The sequence below is a fragment of the Prionailurus bengalensis genome, chromosome B3 (assembly GCF_016509475.1).
Source record: "Prionailurus bengalensis isolate Pbe53 chromosome B3, Fcat_Pben_1.1_paternal_pri, whole genome shotgun sequence".
In the NCBI taxonomy this organism is placed as follows: domain Eukaryota; kingdom Metazoa; phylum Chordata; class Mammalia; order Carnivora; family Felidae; genus Prionailurus; species Prionailurus bengalensis.
The window spans coordinates 81435953-81454270 of NC_057355.1; the positions used below are offsets into that span (position 1 = coordinate 81435953).

The 18318-nt window shown below is 38.0% G+C and overlaps 1 protein-coding gene across 5 annotated transcripts in view; it reads right to left on the minus strand.

Annotated features, from left to right (window-relative positions):
• Positions 1-3687: 3687 nt before the first annotated feature.
• The window catches only part of HEATR5A (HEAT repeat containing 5A), a 120612-nt gene continuing 105981 nt past the window's right edge, over positions 3688-18318 (minus strand). For 3 of the 5 annotated variants that reach the window (XM_043554342.1, XM_043554340.1, XM_043554341.1), the window contains 3 exons: positions 15501-15655; positions 4344-4557; positions 3688-4046 (listed from right to left, as the gene is read on the minus strand). In XM_043554342.1, coding sequence (XP_043410277.1) covers positions 3739-4046; positions 4344-4557; positions 15501-15655 — 677 coding nt within the window. In that variant the 3' untranslated portion in view covers positions 3688-3738. The remainder of the gene's footprint in view (positions 4047-4343; positions 4558-15500; positions 15656-18318) is intronic. The other 2 variants (XM_043554343.1, XM_043554344.1) reach the window with 1 other exon arrangement.

The following is an 18318-nucleotide window of genomic DNA, read 5'->3' on the forward strand; positions in this document are numbered from 1 at the left end:
TTTATTCTTGTATTTAAGAGCCTCTTATGGTTTGCCTCCCTGTGTTTATCTTACTTTTCCTTCCCTTCCCCTATGGTCATCAATTTTGTTTCTTTAATTCCACATGTGAAATCATGATATTTGTCTTTCTAGTAGTGACTTATTTCACTTAGCATGATACATTCTAGTTCCATCTACCTTTTTGTAAATGGCAAGATTTCATCCTTTTTGATCACGAATAATATTCCATTGTGTGTGTGTATGTGTATATACACACACCACATCTTCTTTATCCATTTGTCAATGGACATTTGGGCTCTTTCCATAATTTGGCTATTGTTGATAGTGCTGCTATAAACATTGGGGTGCATGTGCCCCTTTGAATCAGCATTTTTGTATTCTTTGGATAAATACCTAGTAGTGCAATTCCTGGGTTGTAAGGTAGCTCTGTTTTTGATTTTTTGAGGAACCTCCATACCATTCTCCAGAGTGGCTACAGTAGTCTGCATTCCCACCAGTAGTGTAAAAGGGTTCCCTTTTTTGTGCATTTTTGCCAACATCTGTTGTTTCCTGTGGTGTTAATTTTAGCCCTTCTGCCAGGCGTGAGGCGGTATTTCAACGTGGTTTTGATTTGTATTTGTATTTCCCTGATGATGAGTGACGTTGAGCAGTCCATTCATGTTTTGCCCATTTCTTCACTGGATTATTTGTTTTGTGAGTGTTGAGTTTGCTAAGTTCTTTATAGATTTTGGATACTAGCCCTTTATCCGATAGATCACTTGTGAATATCTTCTCCTATTCAGTTGGTTGCCTTTTAGTTTTGTTGATTGTTTTCTTTGCTGTGCAGAAGATTTTTTATCTTGATGAGGTCCTAATAGTTCATTTTTGCTTTTGTTTCCCTTGCCTCTGGCATCTTATGTGGAAAGTAGTTGCTATGGCCAAAGTCAAAGAGGTTGTTGCCTGTTTTATCCTGTAGAATTTTGATGGCTTCCTGCCTTACATTTAGGTCTTTCATCCATTTTGAGTTTATTTTTGTAAATGGTGTAAGAAAGTAGTCCAGGCTTATTCTTCTGCATGTCATTGCCCAGTTTTCCCAGCACATTTGCTGAAGAGACTGTCTTTATTCCATCGGATATTCTTTCCTTCTTTGTCAAAGATTAGTTGGCCATGCATTTGTGGGTCCATTACTGGGTTCTCTATTCTGTTCCCTTGATCTGAGTGTCTGTTCTTGTGCCAGTACCATACTGTCTTGATGATTACAGCTTTGTAGTATAGCTTTAAGTCCAGAATTGTGATACCTCCAGCTTTGGTTTTTTCTTTTCTTTTTTTTTTTTTTTAACATTTATTTATTATTGACAGACACAGAGAGACAAAGAATGAGCATGGGAGGAGCAGAGAGAGAGGGAGACACAGAATCGGAAGCAGGCTCCAGGCTCTGAACTGTCAGCACAGAGCCCGACGCAGGTCTTGAACTCACGAGCAGTGAGATCATGACCTGAGCCGAAGTCGGATGCTCAACTAACTGCGCCACCCAGGCACCCCTGGTTTTCTTTCTCAACATTACTTTGGCTATTCTGCATCTTTTGTGGTTCCATACAAATTTTAGAATTGTTTGTTCTAGCTCTGTGAAGAATGGTGGTGTTATTTTGATAGGTATTGCTAGGAAATCTTAATGTTTAAGAACAAACTAAATGGGATGCCAGGGTGGCTCAGTTGATTAACCATCCCACTTTGGCTCAGGTCATGATGTCACAGTTTCTGAGTCTGAGCTCTGCATCAGGCTCTGTGCTCTGCTTAAGATCCTGTCTCCCTCTCTCTCTGCCCCTTCCTCACTCATGCTCTCTTTCTCTAAATAAGTAAACATTAAAAAAAAAAAAAGAACTAAATGAAACAGACAAAAGAACTCAAAAATCAAATTAGTGAGTTGTATCCTGAGTACAACCTAGTCTAGCATTTGCCTTGACAAAGAAGTAGATTTCTGAGCTGAAATCCATCTTCTATCAGTACAGTTCAACAGTGATTAAGTATCTACTTGATGCCACAAAGGCAGTTACAAAACACAATTCCTCCCTTGAGAAGGTGGTCTAAAAGGGAGATATTAAAATGCAGTGCGATGTTCCATGCACAGAAGAACATGTAAAATATTACAGGAATACAGGTGAGGAAGCAGTTAAATCTGCTTGGTGTAAGAGGGGGGTAAGAAATGTTAAGGATAGTTAACAAGGGGAAGTGGCATTTAAACCAAGCCTACAAGGAATGGGAATCTGCCAGATACAACAGAGAGAAGGGCATTCAGGTGAAGGAAACAGTAAGTGTATACTCAAATTTGCACAATTAGGAAGATAGAGAATCCAAACCATTGCTAAGAATGCTTCAAAGAAAGGGCTCCTCTAATAAAAATATCAAGTTTCAGAGAAGGGATATTATTTGCTCCAGAGAATTGATTTTCTGGAATCTGTGAGATGAATCAGTCATCTTTTGTAGGCAAAATAATCTCAAATGCAAGAATGATAAAGAAAATTAGCTTTATTTATGTAAATTAAAAAACTGATTGTAGTGTTAGATTTTGTCAAGTGTTTTCATTCTGAACAATTTACAAGAGTATTTATATACAAACATAATAAAATAGAGTACATCACATTGTTCTTTCTTGACTCAAAGTATTTTTTCTCAATTCTGAACATGCCCCTATCACTCCAGTTTGTAACTTTTAACAGGGAAATGCTATGTTGTGACATAGTGCTTGATTCATACATATAACACTGAAGTGGAAGGAGAGTCAATGATCGTCAAGAGTTAAAAAATATTTTTTCAACCAATATGACTCTATCATTAGGTTTTTTTCTATATTAAAATATGTTTCATAAAAAAACATACTTGCATTTGTTGATGATCTAAATTTGTTGTTTTACATAAACCCATAGTTGACCTAAATATAGATGTGAATCTATATTAAACTCATTGATATGAATGTCTGTCATAAATGCAAATGAACAAAATTGTCAGGAAGAGAGGCAACAGAAAATCCTCTGAGAAATTAAGTGGAGATGCCCTATTCTATTAAAAATAAGTAAAATTTCCATTTCTTGAACCCAATATAAGCCAAACCAAAAGGTGATGAAAAGCCATGATATTTATAGACACCAGATCTTAAGTTACACTGTAGGGCGGTAGTTAACTTGTACTACTACATATTGTATAATTCTAAACCAAGTTTCCTAAATAGTTTTCCAGTCATTTATGTTGTTTGAGAAATTCAAGAACGTTTAATATAATTACTGAATAAGGCAGAATTTTCAATCAGCAATTGGGATACACTATAAATGCAGATAATTTATACTAGAGTCTAATCTGTATTAAGTATTGTAATCTGTAAAAATATTAAGTATACCATAATAACTTAATACCAAAAATATTAAGTATACCATTGTAATCTGTAAAAATATTAAGTATACCATAATGTGTATGGACTGTCAGAAGAAAACCATCTCATTTTTAAAGCAGTGGGCTGTTTAGTACGTTCAATTTTTTAGCACTTTCTTGAAATTCCTGGTGAGAGCTCTGTGGTTTTACTAAACTGAAAAACAAAAACAGAAAACCCACAAAAAATGTTAAGTTTGACATTACTTTGAAAAGTCACAGCTATTTAAGACAATCAACCAGACCTCCAAGTGCACTTGTGTCTAAAATGTCACTTTTGTCCCCAAAGAGAAGTAATCAACTATTTTATTAAGGTGTTTACTATTAAAACAAAAAAAATCAGAGGAAATTGGTCTTTAATTGGATGCTTGCATTCTTTCCAGGGTTCTTGGTATGTTTAGATGTTGGTATCTTGACTTTGACACTTTCCTGATTGCCCTTGATAGCAGCCTCAAGGCGGGCTTTCAGGGCTGGAGAAGAAGCCATTACATTTTTAAAAACTGAAGAATACTGAGGCCCAATCTGCATGAGATGTTGCAAAGCAAAGTCATGTAAACTTTTCATTATGGAAGGTGCTGATCCCAGAGTATTATCATCCAAAAGGAAGGAAATGAGGATGGGCAGAAGACAGGCCACCAGCTGAGAACCTGGCAAGTAAATAAATGATATAAGTTCTGGGTTGAAGGGTGTAAATGTTCGTTATACAAAGTTGTAAACTCACTTGATCTGTTGATCTGTACACGTTTTTCCCCACTGAAGGGGGAAGAAAAATCCTTCTAATCTCTCAAATTAACACTCAATAATATCAATACTGGGAATTAACCACTGACCTTTAATGTGGAAAAATGTTAAGTGACCAACGGAATGTTTTACATTTAAAATAACATTAAGTTTCTGATTTGGGACAGGTTTTTATTTAGTATGAATTTAGTGATGACACTTACGGTGCTGTTCTTCAGCAATGGCTACAAGTGCTTCCAAGACCTTTATGCCTTCTTGAAAGACCTGAAGCTCAGTAGTGTCTTCTGGCTTTCTCTGGTCTATTTCTTGCAATTTTTCCACAATTGAGGATACTAAAGAGTAAATATATGGGTAGGAAACAGCTGGATTTGGATATTGAAAAATAGAAAGTAGGAGCTGATAGGTCTTGATTTGTACCTAATCAGGGAAGAGACAAAAATAATATAAACTGTAAATATAAATTTACGTTTATATTAACATGCAGATTGTAATGTAATTTTTATAAAAAGAGAATTAAAAACTGTGAATTAAAAACTTTTTTAGACAAATCTCTTAAAAAAGGCATTTAAATTTCTTGTTAAGTTTATGTATTTATTTTGAGAGGCGAAAGAGCCCATGCAGATGAGTGGGGGAGAGGCAGAGAGAGAGAGGGAGAGAGAATCCCAAGCAGGCCCTGTGCTGTCAGTGCAGAGCCTGAGTCGAAATCAGGCACTCCCATTGAAATTTCTTTTTTTTTTTTATTATTTTTTTAATGTTGGTTTATTTTTGAGAGAGAGACAGAGTGTGAGTGGGGGAGGAGTAGAGTGAGAGGGAGACACAAAATCCAAAGCAGGCTCCAGGCTCTGAGCTGTCAGCACAGAGCCTGACACGGGGCTCGAACTCACAAACCGCGAGATGATGACCTGAGCCGAAGTTGGATGCTCACCGACTGAGCCACCCAGTTGCCCCAAAATTTATTTCTTAATTTATCTTTAATTTTGGAAGTCCAAGTGCTAACAGGTATTATAAGTGGGACAATAGGCCCAAAACGGAGTCACCTGGGAGAAGTCCATGTCACCAAACCAAGACTCAGTACCTAACTTAATTACAGTTTCAACCTCTCCCAGTATTGGAATCTTAAACCAGTCAATCCATAATTACCTGGTCAGCACTAGTGAAGTACTGCCTGACAGACCCCGGATATCGCCCTCACCCAAGGAAGGTGGCTTTGCCTAAAACAATCCACTCTTTGCTATTAACTTCCTCATCCCTCCCCATTCTGTCTAGAAATCTTTGATTTTGTCCAGCTCTTCAAAGCTCTTTTCAATTTGGATTCATTTCATGAATCGTTGAATAAAGCCAGTAAGATCTTTAAAATTTACTCAACTGAGGGGCACCTGGGTGGCTCAGTTAACCATCCGACTTTGGCTTAGGTCATCATCTCACAGTTTGTGGGTTCGAGCCCCACACTGGGCTCTCTGTTCTCTGTGTGGTGCCCGCTTCGCATCCTCTGTCCCCCTCTTTTTCTGTACCTCCCCTGCTCATGCTCTCTCCCAAAAATAAACAAACATTTTAAAAAATTTACTTAGTTGAATTTTGTTTCTTGACAGATTTGGGGCAATGTGGTGCTAAGGAAACTTCTGAAGGTTTCAGGGACAAGGAGAAACACAGGTTGGACTGGTGGTTCAGTCTGCAGTCACCATTTGTTGGGGTCTTCTGGTTCCGCTCCTTCCCCAGCCCTCATTTCCACACTGGGAATTGATGGTGATGCACGCAAGGGCTTCTACTGGCCAGTCCGCAGTAACATCAGTTTTGTTACTCCTGGTGTGTTAATGTGCACATGAAGTAAAGGCTACTGCAGATGGAAATCTAGGAAGCCAAAAAACTGCAAAATTGGTAGGCACAGGTGGAGTACATAAAAGTTGTCAGAGTGTTTGCTACCTGACTCTAAGACTCCTGTGTAGGATAAACTGATCATGGAGTGGGTTAGACAGACACAGGTTACCCACCAACCTCAAGAAAATTTCTTTGCAGCAAAGTACACTGTAAAACACCACACAATCCCCAACTCAGCAGCACATCCTTCACAGGTATTAGTTTGGCTCCGAGAGACCCAAAGACTTCAAAGAAATGGGATCCTTAAATTCCAAAAAGTTAAGCACTGCACCTTCTGGCACACCTGCTTATGTCTAACAACTATTGTCTCTGTAGCCATAAAGACCTACAAAAATGGCAAAATCTTACTAAAGGCAACCTAGAATTACAATGGCCATTATGGATAAAGTGCCAATTAGACAAGGTCATTTATGTAAGACATGCACTTAAAAGCAAGGGTTCCCAAATTCAAAAAGGATGGGATACCAATTTTAACTGTTAAGCAGAAGCTTCCAAAAGGCTTCAAGATTCCAAAATAGCTTCACTGAAAGTTTCATTGCAAAAAGCAAATAAAAAATTAAAGACACAAAAGGTATGTAAAACAACACCTCCTGCACTGCCGCCCCCTGGGTGCCGGTCATCAAAACCCTGGCACAGAAATTGAGGTCTCGTTTCTAATTAACTGCGATACTGGAAAAAAGATTGTTCTCAACAGTTTTGTGCAAATCCTTCAACACTAATTTGAATGTCCCCATATGGGCCCCATATGGACCCCTCCCAGAGCTGACGAGATTCTGAGGGAATTTCTGGTACACTGCTATGTTATTCTTTAAATAGACAAGGAAAATTGTCAAACAAAATTAAAATTGATGGAAACCTCACCACATCCTGGTAGATACTGGAGCTACACTGTCTAGGTAAATCCCATTCACGGCCTGCACATGGGATCCTGGCCAAACTGGTAGAAGCCAACTTAGGAGGATAATCCTTACCAGAATCCACTCTCCCAGATCTCTGTAGTAACCAGGAGAGAGAGGAATATAAAACATCTTTTGCACCCTCTTTGAGGATGCCTTTTGAATTCAAGGGGTTGTTCGACATGGCCAGGAATATTTACTATTTGTCCTAGCTAAAACCTTACATAGTATTTGAAATAACTTTTTTAAAAAGTAACTCTATGGTTAGAAGTTGGCCAAACCGGAAGCTGATTTTCAGAGCCTAATGAGAACATTTAAGGATTCCTTCCCTAAGCTAAAATGAAACTATGTGCCCACTAAAACATTCCAAAAACACACAACTCTAAATCTAAAACACAGGCATCTTTTGATTTCCATCTCATTTGAATATCTTCCAGATATAAGAAAGCAAACTGAAGATAATGTGGTTGGACAGGTGAGTCAAGCTATGAAGTCTTTTAAGTTGCAAATCAATTCTTTGAGGAATTAAAAGCAACCATCCTTACTTTACAAACCTTTGCAAAACTAGAAATGAGGCTCCAGAAACAATTCAAATTCTACCCATCCTTTTTATCAATCTAAAAACTTTCCCTTTTATAAGTATTGTAAAAATTCAGGCCAAAGGGAACAAAAGTCCTTTCTGGAAGAACTTGCATTCTTTGCAGTGCCTTTGAGATGTAAATAGTTTACCAGGTATTCTTTGGGAACTGTTACCTAGACCATCCCCAATTCCTAGGACTGAAGGAATAAAAAGGGAGAAAGGCTTTTTAAAAATATAAACTGCTATATAATGGAATATTAGCCACCAAAAAAATGAAATCTTGCTATCTGCAATGATATGATGGAGCTAGAGAGTATTATGCTGAGCAAAACAAGTTAGAGAAAGACAAATATCCTATGATTTCACTCATGTGAATTTAAGAAATACAAGCAAAGGGCAAAATAAAAGAGGGGGCAAACCAAGAAACCAACTCTTAAGTCTAGAGAACAAACTGATGGTTACCAGAGGTAAGGTGGGTGGGGGAAGGGCAAAATAAATGATGGGGATTAAGGAGTGCACTTATCATGGTGAGCACTGAGTAAGAATCGAGTTGCTATACCTTTCACCTGAAACTAATATAACATTGTATATTAACTATACTGGAATTTAAATAAAAACTTAAAAAAATATATAAGCTGCTATAGAAAATCCCATGCCACAAATCTAGTCCACAGCTTCCATACGATTATCTGTCAAGACAAATCTTAAATGTCTTTTCTACAAATATTAGTAAAGAAAACTTTAGCCATTTGAGCAGATAACCTTATCTCAGCGGGCAGAAACACAATGTGGACCCAACTGCTCTTTTTATTTATTTATTTATTTATTTATTTATTTATTTATTTTAAAAAATTTTTTTAACGTTTATTTATTTTTGAGACAGAGAGAGACAGAGCATGAACAGGGGAGGGGCAGAGAGAGAGGGAGACACAGAATCGGAAGCAGGCTCCAGGCTCCGAGCTGTCAGCACAGAGCCTGACGCGGGGCTCGAACTCGTGAACCACAAGATCATGACCTGAGCTGAAGTCGGACACTCAACCGACTGAGCCACCCGGGTGCCCCCCAACTGCTCTTTTTAAAAAATTTTTAAAAAATGTTTATTTATTACTGAGAGAGAGGAAGAGAGAGACAGGCAACACAAGAGGGTGAGTGTGTGTGTGGCGGGGGGGGGGGCGGGGAGGGGGGTGGTGGCAGAGAGAGAGGGAGACACGGAATCCGAAGCAGGCTCCAGGCTGTCAGCACAGAACCCAATGTGGGTCTTGAACCCATGAACCGCAGAGATCACAACCTGAGCTGAAGTCCAGTGCTTAACTGACTGAGCCACCCAGGTGCCCTTTGGATCCAACTGCTCTTGAATCAACTAGTGAGTTTTGCATCATCATACCCATCTCATGGCTAACATTTTAAATGAAAGCTGTTTGCTTGGGAACATTTAAGGAGTGACCAGGCAGGGCTATCAGTTCTCCACTATTACTGATTCCAAACACCTTGATGCCAGGACCCCTGGCTCCAGGGCATAAGGAACTTATTTAAGACACCTGAGCACTCAGTCCTTGTTTGACCAGTTCCTGCATGCCTGAGAGGACATATACACCAGACCACTATCCTCAGTAAAACTCCAGACTTCCTAGCAAAGATAAGAGTCATGTTCCTTTTTCTTTCTGAGTCTCCCAGATGGTTTGTATCTGCTCTGTCTTCAATAAATTCTCTTGCTTCCTTTAGGCTTGTGTTTTATTTCCATTATGCGCAAAGCCAAGTACCCTCTTTGCGGGCCCTGTGGCACCCCTTTGGGTCCTCTGACTTTGCCTGCTGACATCAGTCTGTCTACTTAAAAATAGTTTCTAAAAATCTTTTTGGTGGGGCGCCTGGGTGGCTCAGTCGGTTAAGTGACTGACTTCAGCTCAGGTCATGATCTCACAGTTTGTGAGTTCCAGCCCTGTGTTGACCCCATGCTGACAGCTTGGAGCCTGCTTCAGATTCTGTCTCTCTCTGTCTCTCCGCTCCTCCCCAACTCTCTCTCTCTCTCTCTCTCTCTCTCTCTCTCTCTCTCTCTCTAAAAAAAAAAAAACCACTAAAAATATTAAATAAATAATAAAAATAAAAATCTTTTTGGTAACTTGAAACCTTAAAAATTATACTGAGATAAGTTGAAAGAGATATCACTGAATATCTAGATCATTTCCAAATAAAATAAAAAACTGAAACAATTACTAAACATAGTTTTATCTATTTTTGGCTTATTACAAAGAAACTTAAGATAGGTGGGTCTATTAATAAACATGTTTGGTTCCCAGGGCACCTGAGCGGCTCAGTCGGTTAAGCATCTGACTCTTGGTTTCGACACGGGTCATGATCTCATGGTTTGTGGGTTTGAGCCCTGCATTGGGCTCTGCACTGGCAGCACGGAGCCTGCTTGGGATTCTCTCCCTCTCCCTATCCCTCTGCTTCTTCCCTGCTTGTGCTCTGTCTCTCTCTCAAAATAAGTAAATAAACGTTTAAAAAAATCCAAATGTTTGGTTCTCCATGGAAACATTTATTATGAGGAAGAGTATCTTTTGAGAAATTACAAAATGTATTCATAAATTTGTCAATCTGAAGAATGTTGGTGTAACAGCTCATAGTTATTCACTTAGTTTTCCATTAAAAATTAAGGTTTCCGAGGGTTAAAAATTTTAATATATGTAATTTAACTACTAGAAATAATTGTCAGCAAGCCCTCTATAGACCCCAATAGTTAAGACCAGAAACAGACAAGATTGCTTAACTCATATGCTAACTGAAACCCATTGTTCTTATTTCTTTTTGTATTTTCTTGATGCATTGATGAGAGACATTTTGCAATGATCTGAACACAATTGCCAGGCCAGAAAAGCTCTGATAGCAACGGCATGCCTAGAAGACCACATTTCGGTCCCTTCCCTGCCCACGATCATATGCTGAACATATACCAACCCCCACCCATGATCCTGTGCTGCCTGCCCTCTTGCATGTATCTCCCCATTCTTCCTCTATAAAACTCCAGGTGTCCATTTTGTTGGCAGAGAGGTAGTTGTTAAGGCTTGAGCCACCTCCCTGGCTGCCGGCGCCCAAAATAAAGTTCTGCCTTTCTCTTTTCCAAACCGTTGTCTCTTGAGTGATTGGCTTCTCTTGCAACTAGTTTATCTGAGTTTGGGAACAGTGTTGGCAAACCCAGACAGGAGCTATGCTTTCAATGTGTCCAACTGCCTTGGGACTCCCAGGAATGGAGCAGTTTGCTGAGGCAGCTCACAGGGCTTACCCATTTGTTTCCTGAGTTAGTGGCTGGGATGCATCGATCAATAATAGAATCATCTTTGTATACTAGGAAAGTAGGATGTGGGTTTTCAGTAAAAGAAACCATGAGAAATGCAGATGCAATTTTGTTGAGGGAAGAGAAAGTAATTCTGTCCTAAAGTGAGGCTGGTGATTTCAGAACGGGAAAGAGGAAAATCAGAGAATAAAATCCAAAGGTACAAAATAAAGTTGTAGAAAATTTGTGATAAGGGATCTTGGGAAAGGAATTTTATGCATGGTCAAGCTGCCTAAGATTGGAATAAATTTGTTTAAATAAAAAAAGGAAATGAGCTTTAATATTAAAAATACACTGTTATGAAATTAGAATTTGGTTTTCTCTCTATTAAAAGGACATAGTTTCTTGGATTACTGGTCTGCTCTTGATAAGAGATTATAAAGGTTTTTCTTTGCCTTTTAAAATAATCTGCCTAGAAAACAAAGATTCTTTATTTTATCAAAATAATTCCCTGTGTTTCATATTTTCTTTATCAAGTCTTTGATTCCTTTTTTTTGAAAAATTTTTTTTAACGTTTATTTATTTTTGAGACAGAGAGACAGAGCATGAACGGGGGAGGGTCAGAGAGAGAGGAAGACACAGAATCTGAAACAGGCTCCACGCTCTGAGCCATCAGCACAGAGCCTGACTCGGGGCTTGAACTCACGAACCGCGAGATCATGACCTGAGCCGATGTCAGATGCTTAACCGACTGAGCCACCCAGGAGCCCCATCAAGTCTTTGATTCCTTAAGAAAACAATCTTTCCTAGTAAAAGAACTAAGTTTTTTTTGTTTTTTTGTTTTGTTTTGTTTTTTGTTTTTTTTAAGACAAGTATGTAACTTTCTGTATTGCCTGTGAAATCTTTAACTGTCTTTCTGGTTAAATGGATAACCAAGTAATGTTTCACAGTGACCTACAGTCCTACTATTTGACCAAATATTTTAAAACCTTTTGATATTATTAGTAAACTTCTCCAAAATCTAATTCTAAATGAAATCTTTTGACTTGGAACCAACTCCGGGATTTTTCATATGGCTCCTAGAAAATCACAAAAGAAGTGTTCTTGCTCCTTATAAAAACAAAGCTGTTAAACTGATTAGGCTATTTGATATTAAATTATGTGAGAAGCATTCTCAAAAGGAAATAATACTAAGTCTTCTTTATGTTGTATTTATGTAGGTATAGGTTATAAATGTTACAGAAAAAATGAAACTCCTGGAAATCTGACATGTCCTAATATTATGTTATTAGTCATAATTCCCATTATTACCTTAAAATATTGTGTGTCATAACCAATTTTCATGTCAGCTGCATTATAATGTACTGTCATCAGAGCTTTAACCATGGACATTTTTAAGTTTCTATCATGTACAATTACTGTTTTACTCTGATGCTTTTGCAAATGTGGGACTCATGGAAAAGACCCTACCAACAACTGATGCCAATGCAGATTACAAGATGTTGAACTCTGGGTGTGTATTTCACAACTTAAGACGGTTCCCATGGACATCTGGTCCTGTGCAAATACTGGAGACCTTGAAATCAAATTGACTAGGAAGAGAAGTAGCAGACATCAAGGTAGATTGCTTCTATTCAAGATGTCAGATCAAGACTTCTCACTATAACTAAACATGAAATTCTCTCTTCTCTTTCTTCCTTTACTTTGGTACTAGTCTGGGGAAACATAATGCCATCATCTGTACCTCCCAGGCCATTCTTAATAAACTACAATAGATCTCCTTAGAAGTTACTTACTGAGTCTGACTTTTATGGCCAGAACATCCACTGCCTTGTTTTTACTCTTCTCTGATTATCACTATACTTGCCCAATTAGACACAAATGCCTATGCAAACTGTAGTATATTTATACCCATGTTCTTATGATTACCTAAATCACATCTGCCCCCAATTATGAAAAAGATCTCACCAACAGTACTCACCTGTGCAAGGCATTTAGAACAACTCTTTATTTCAAACTAGATTTATGGAAAACCTAAGTGACCCCTGGCTTATACAGAAAATGCAATAATCCCTGCAAATGAAGCCATTAATAGTGCCACCTCGGTGAGAGTGGTTTATGCTTCCAATATGATTTATCTTGGTCTGTGGTGGTTATCATTCTCCTTGGGCCTGCAAATGTCTAGATGGCTGGCAATACCTAGGAAATGTCTCTTAGGCTATATGATTATTTATAAGCAAACTGAGACACCTTACTGCTCAACTCCCTGGAATTTACAACGTTGAGTTAGACCTACAAGGAGGCAATAATAATTCAGAAGAAGGTCGTTCTTGATAATAGGATAGCCCTTTATTATTTTTTAGCTGAACAAGGTATCTGTGTTGTGGTCAATACCACTTGCTGTACCATGACTATGCTTCTGGGGAAGTTGAAACTCAGCTACATAAGATTTGTGAACAAGCCATACAACTTAAGAAACTGACTCCTGCAGTGGGGTCTTCTGTGATTTAATTGGATTTTAATTGGTTTGGGTCTTGGGAACTGTGGCTGCAAAGTGCACTCCAGACGCTGGGAAATATCCTGCTGATAGTAATCATTATAATAATCTCCCTGGGGGCTCATGGGTGGCTCAATTGGTTAAGTGTCTGACTCTTGATTTTGACTCAGGTCATGATGTCATGATTTGTGAGATTAAGCCCCATGTCAGGCTCTGTGCTGACAGCATGGAGCCTGCTTGGAATTCTCTCTCTCTCTCTCTCTCTCTCTCTCTCTCTCTCTCTCTGTCTCTGTCTCTCTCTCCTTCTCTTTTTTGCCCCTCCTCAGCTCGCACTCTCTCTCTCTCTCCCCTAATAAATAAACATCAAAAAAAAAAAAAATCTTCCCGGTCCTGTTTTTCCTCAAAGGTTTTAAATGCATGCTCATAGCTGCTAACCACCATGCAAATGATGTGCAAAATATCGGAAAAGGAACACAAAGAATGACCAACTTAAAAAATGTGAACCTGAAGTTGTGACTTGTGAATACCACACAGAGGATCAGCAAACCCTGCAAGAACTTCAGTGGTAGCTGGGAGGGTTGCTAATGCTTTCAACTTGGATCCCATCTCTCAGTTAAGCTGAGAGTATGATCAAAAGGGGGAAGATTGTTAAAAAAAAGGAGACAACAGGCCCAAAATGGAGTCACTTGTGCTAAAGCTCATGTGACCAAACCAAGACTTAATACTTAACTTAGTTACAGTCAATCTGGTCAGCACTAGTGCGGTAATCTGCTTGACAGACCCCTGCTGTCTCCCAAAGGAAGGTGACTTTGCCTGAAACAATCCATACTTTGCTAGTAACTTCCTTGTCCTAACCGCCTCCTGTCTGTAAGTCTTTCATTTTGTATGGCTCTTCAGAGCTCTTTTCTATCTGCCAAATGGGATGCTGCCCAATTTATGAAATGTCGAATAAAACGGTAAAGATCTTTACTATTTCTTCAGTTGAATTTTGTTTTTTTAACACAGGCATTCAAATTTGCATGCTAACAATGGCTATGACAGTTTGGAGCGAGAATAGAGGCATATGGGTTACACAGTATAGCATAACTATGAATGGCTAACTTTTTTTTTTCTTCTCTACTTCCCATTTTCCTTCTCATATGCCCCTCTGTGATATAAGAAAAAAACAGAACCAAACACAGACACAAATGTGACAACTAATTTGGGGATTTCAGAAAACGTTCTAGGTAAAAATCACATATATCTAAATGTTCAAATGGCATGATCTTAAAGTTTTAAGCAACCATGTCTGGACCATATTAACTTTGTGTCATCACACAGCAGAACCACCCTTTGAGACTGCAACATAAAGCTCCTATGAAGCTGAGAACAACAAATAGGACAGAACAAAAGATGACTATACATTGGGGTGTCTGGGTGCCTCAGCTGGGTAAATGACTGACTTTGGCTCAGGTTGGGATCTCATAGTCTGTGACTTTGAGCCCCATGTTGGACTCTGTGCTGGCAGCTCGGAGTCTGGAGTCAGATTCTGTGTCTCCCCCTCTCTCTGCCCCTCCCCCCACTCATGTTCTGTTTCTCTCTCAAAAATGAATAAACATTAAAAAAATTTTATAAAAAAAAGATGACTATACATCAAATATGTAAATCATACTTTACCCAATTCACTATGACAGTATTTGAATGATTATTTTTTCCTGAGAGAAAATTTGGTTCTTGTATTTCAGGAGTCAATGAATTTGTGCCACAAACTCATTTTGTAGTGCATAAAGGAATAGGAAGTTAATGTAGCAAATGAAGGGGTCATAAAAGAATGAGATTAACTTGAGCGTACTGCTTTGGGGAGGGTCTCATACTTCATATAAAGAATACTTCATATTCTTGAAGGTATGTGAAGTCTTTCTTTTTTAGGAAATCCACTATAATAAGCTACAAAGTATCTTACTTTGTAAGATGTCCCTTATAATTTCTAAAGATGTATCAACTTTAAGATGCCTCTATTTCAAATTAATTTTTTTAAAAAACATTTCCTTTATCTTTCTCCAACTACACTGTATCCTTGGGGCCAAATAATAAGACCATTATTATTTGGCTTTGTCACCCCAAGAATAAGGAATTACTCCACACCTACAAATAAAAAAAAAATAGCCTGGTACTTCTTGTTGGAGCCAACAAAATCACAAAGAAAGTTCTGCAAAAGCCTAAACATATTCCTATTACAAACCTCTTTCTACTAAAGAGACTTACCACAGGATCTTTTATCTCAAGAGTAGCCTTAAATTTCTCAATACAACGCTTCTGAAGGCATGGAATGGTAGTAACTTCTGGACTGGTAGACAAAATAAATACTGTGATAGCAGTAAGGAGACTGATTTCATCAAGTTCTTGATGTGTTCCATCTACTAAAGAGAAATGATCTATCAGAAACATCCCAACATTGACAATTGACATATTTATTGTTCTATATATCTGTGAAGATGCATCTAGTTTGACAGCCAACAATTTCTTTTGTGTACACAACAGTTACAGGCAAACACTGATGGAATGATTTTAAGAATCCTGGAAAATGTCATAGGTTTCAAAATGTGCACTGTAAGTAATTCTAGAGCCAAAATTTACGAAAGTGATTATATTCTTCACAGGTAGACATCTGTAAATACCATGTGTAGATTTACCAGGAATATACATTTATTAGTTGTGTGACCTTGGATATCTAACCCCATTTGTCGTTTTCTCATTTGTAAAATGGCAGTATTAACAGTACTTATATTTTATAAAGTTATGAGGAGTTATTCAAGTAAATCATTTAGAATAGCATGTTATACATATGCTCAACATGTGTTAGCTATTATCATTTTTGTTGTGAAGCAGATGAGAAATGAATGTACAACTGATTTTTCTTGGTTAAGAATAAGGTATTCATATTTTCATAATACAAATGTCAAGTTTAACTACCTCGTGCTTTGCTATATATATATATAATTTCTTAACAGTACAGAAAAACCTAAAATTATTGCATGGGCCACATTCGAGGAAATTTTCTAGTAGATGTAATTTTCCTTCATTTCCCTCCATATTTGCCTTCATATTCTCATTCAATAATTTTAATGAGCCTGCTGTGAAAACTCAATGTTATTTGAAAAGGAAAAGGCATAGCAAATTCGAGTCACTAAATTGTATAAGAATGGATTGCTACTTATGAAGAAATGATATACAGAGATAGAGATAATAGCTTTGCTAACATTCATTCAGTAGTTAAGAAACATTTACTATGTGCCAGTACTCTTTCTGGCACTGAGAATACAATTCACAGAGAAGATATACTGTGTACCAGAAAGTAAATGAAGAATTTAATTTCAGTTCATCACAAAGTCTATGAATATAAAAAATTCATTAAAAGATAAAAGAAAGCAACCCAGGAGTTGCTACATTGGGTGGTCAGAGAGAGCCCTGAGGAGATTAATATCTGAGCTAACACTTGAGAGACAGTAGCAATGAAAGCAAAATATTATGGATGACTGGGATTTATTTTATAAAAATAATTTGAGTAATATCAAGGTAAAAAAGTACATGGGTCAACACTTAAAATTATGACAGCATCATTATAAGTACTTCATATATATTAAATGTTTAATCCACACAACAGCACCAGGAGGTGGGTATTCTTATTTCTCCCATTTTATGGATGAGAGCCTGAGGAATAGAAATTAGTCATTTGCCCAAGCCACACAATTAGTAAGGCAGAAGGTCTGATTCCAGAGAGCATAGTGTTAATCATGATGCTCTACTGCTTCCCATAGAGTTGGCACTTTCAGTCATTCATGGCAACTTGAAACTACAACAGTAGTTTCAACAGTAGTAAACTAGTCTGTTTGGTAAAAATGTCTTTTTACTTTCAGTGAGATAAAGTTCTCCTGGGTTCCTCTTCCCATTTCTTCTAAATTCCTTTATTCCCCCACCCCTGCCCAAATTCCCTTATTCTCACCCTCTTTTACCTAGAATAAACACAAGATTCCCTTAGCATTAGCCCCATGGAGAGGCCTTTGTGGTACAGAAGCGAGGCTTCCTGCTAATAGCCAGCAAGAGGCTGAAGACTCTTTCCAAGAGCCATGAGTGAATCATCTTGGAAATGGATCCTCTAGCTACAGCCCTGGCCAACATCTTAACAGTAACCTCATGAGAGAGAACCACGCCCCTATGCTGCTTCAAATCCCTGACCTATAAATTATCAGATAATAAATGTTGTTTTAAGCCACAATTTTTGGGCAATTCCTTACACAGAAAATGGTTAACCTGTGATCATCAGTTCCTGCTTTAATTTCTCTCAGTAGATAGTCTAAATCCTCACGGTCCTAACTGCATTCTCTGATAAAAAACAAAAAACCGTGTGTGTGTGTGTGTGTGTGTGTGTGTGTGTGTGTGTGTGATGGAAGAGGCAAGCTCATTGTTAACTCTCAACATAAAAACTTATACCTATTACTTCCTATCTATACCTCGTTTTCTTTCCTCAATTGGTAGAGGTTAACCCTTCTAAATGTGCTATGAATTTTATTTCTTCCTGCTTAGAAAGGAACGTGGCTTCCTTCCCTAATATTTCTAACTCCAATCCCATCTCTACCTTCTTTTCTCCCACATATGCACAAATTCATGCTAGAGTTTCATCTTAAAAAAAAAATTCCTTGATCTTGTATTGTCCTTGTCCTCCAGCTTTCTCTTCTTGTCAAGAGAAGTCTATACTCAATCCTTCCCCTTTTCTTACCTCCCGTTTACACCATATTTATACTGTTGACCACTCTCTCACCATTAAAACTCTTTTCTCTGGCTTCTGTGACTGCATTGTCCCCTGAATCTCTTCCCATTTTGCTCCATACACTCAATTTGGGTGATTTTATCCATTCCGTAGGTTGCACTGACAACTCTCAAATGAAATACACATAGTCTAAATCATCTCTAGCTCAAATAACTTTCTCGAACTCCAGACCTCTACATATTTTACTTCCCTGGATTATCCGATAGGTATTTCAAACTCAATTCGCTACATTCCCCTGAAAATGTTCACTTTGGA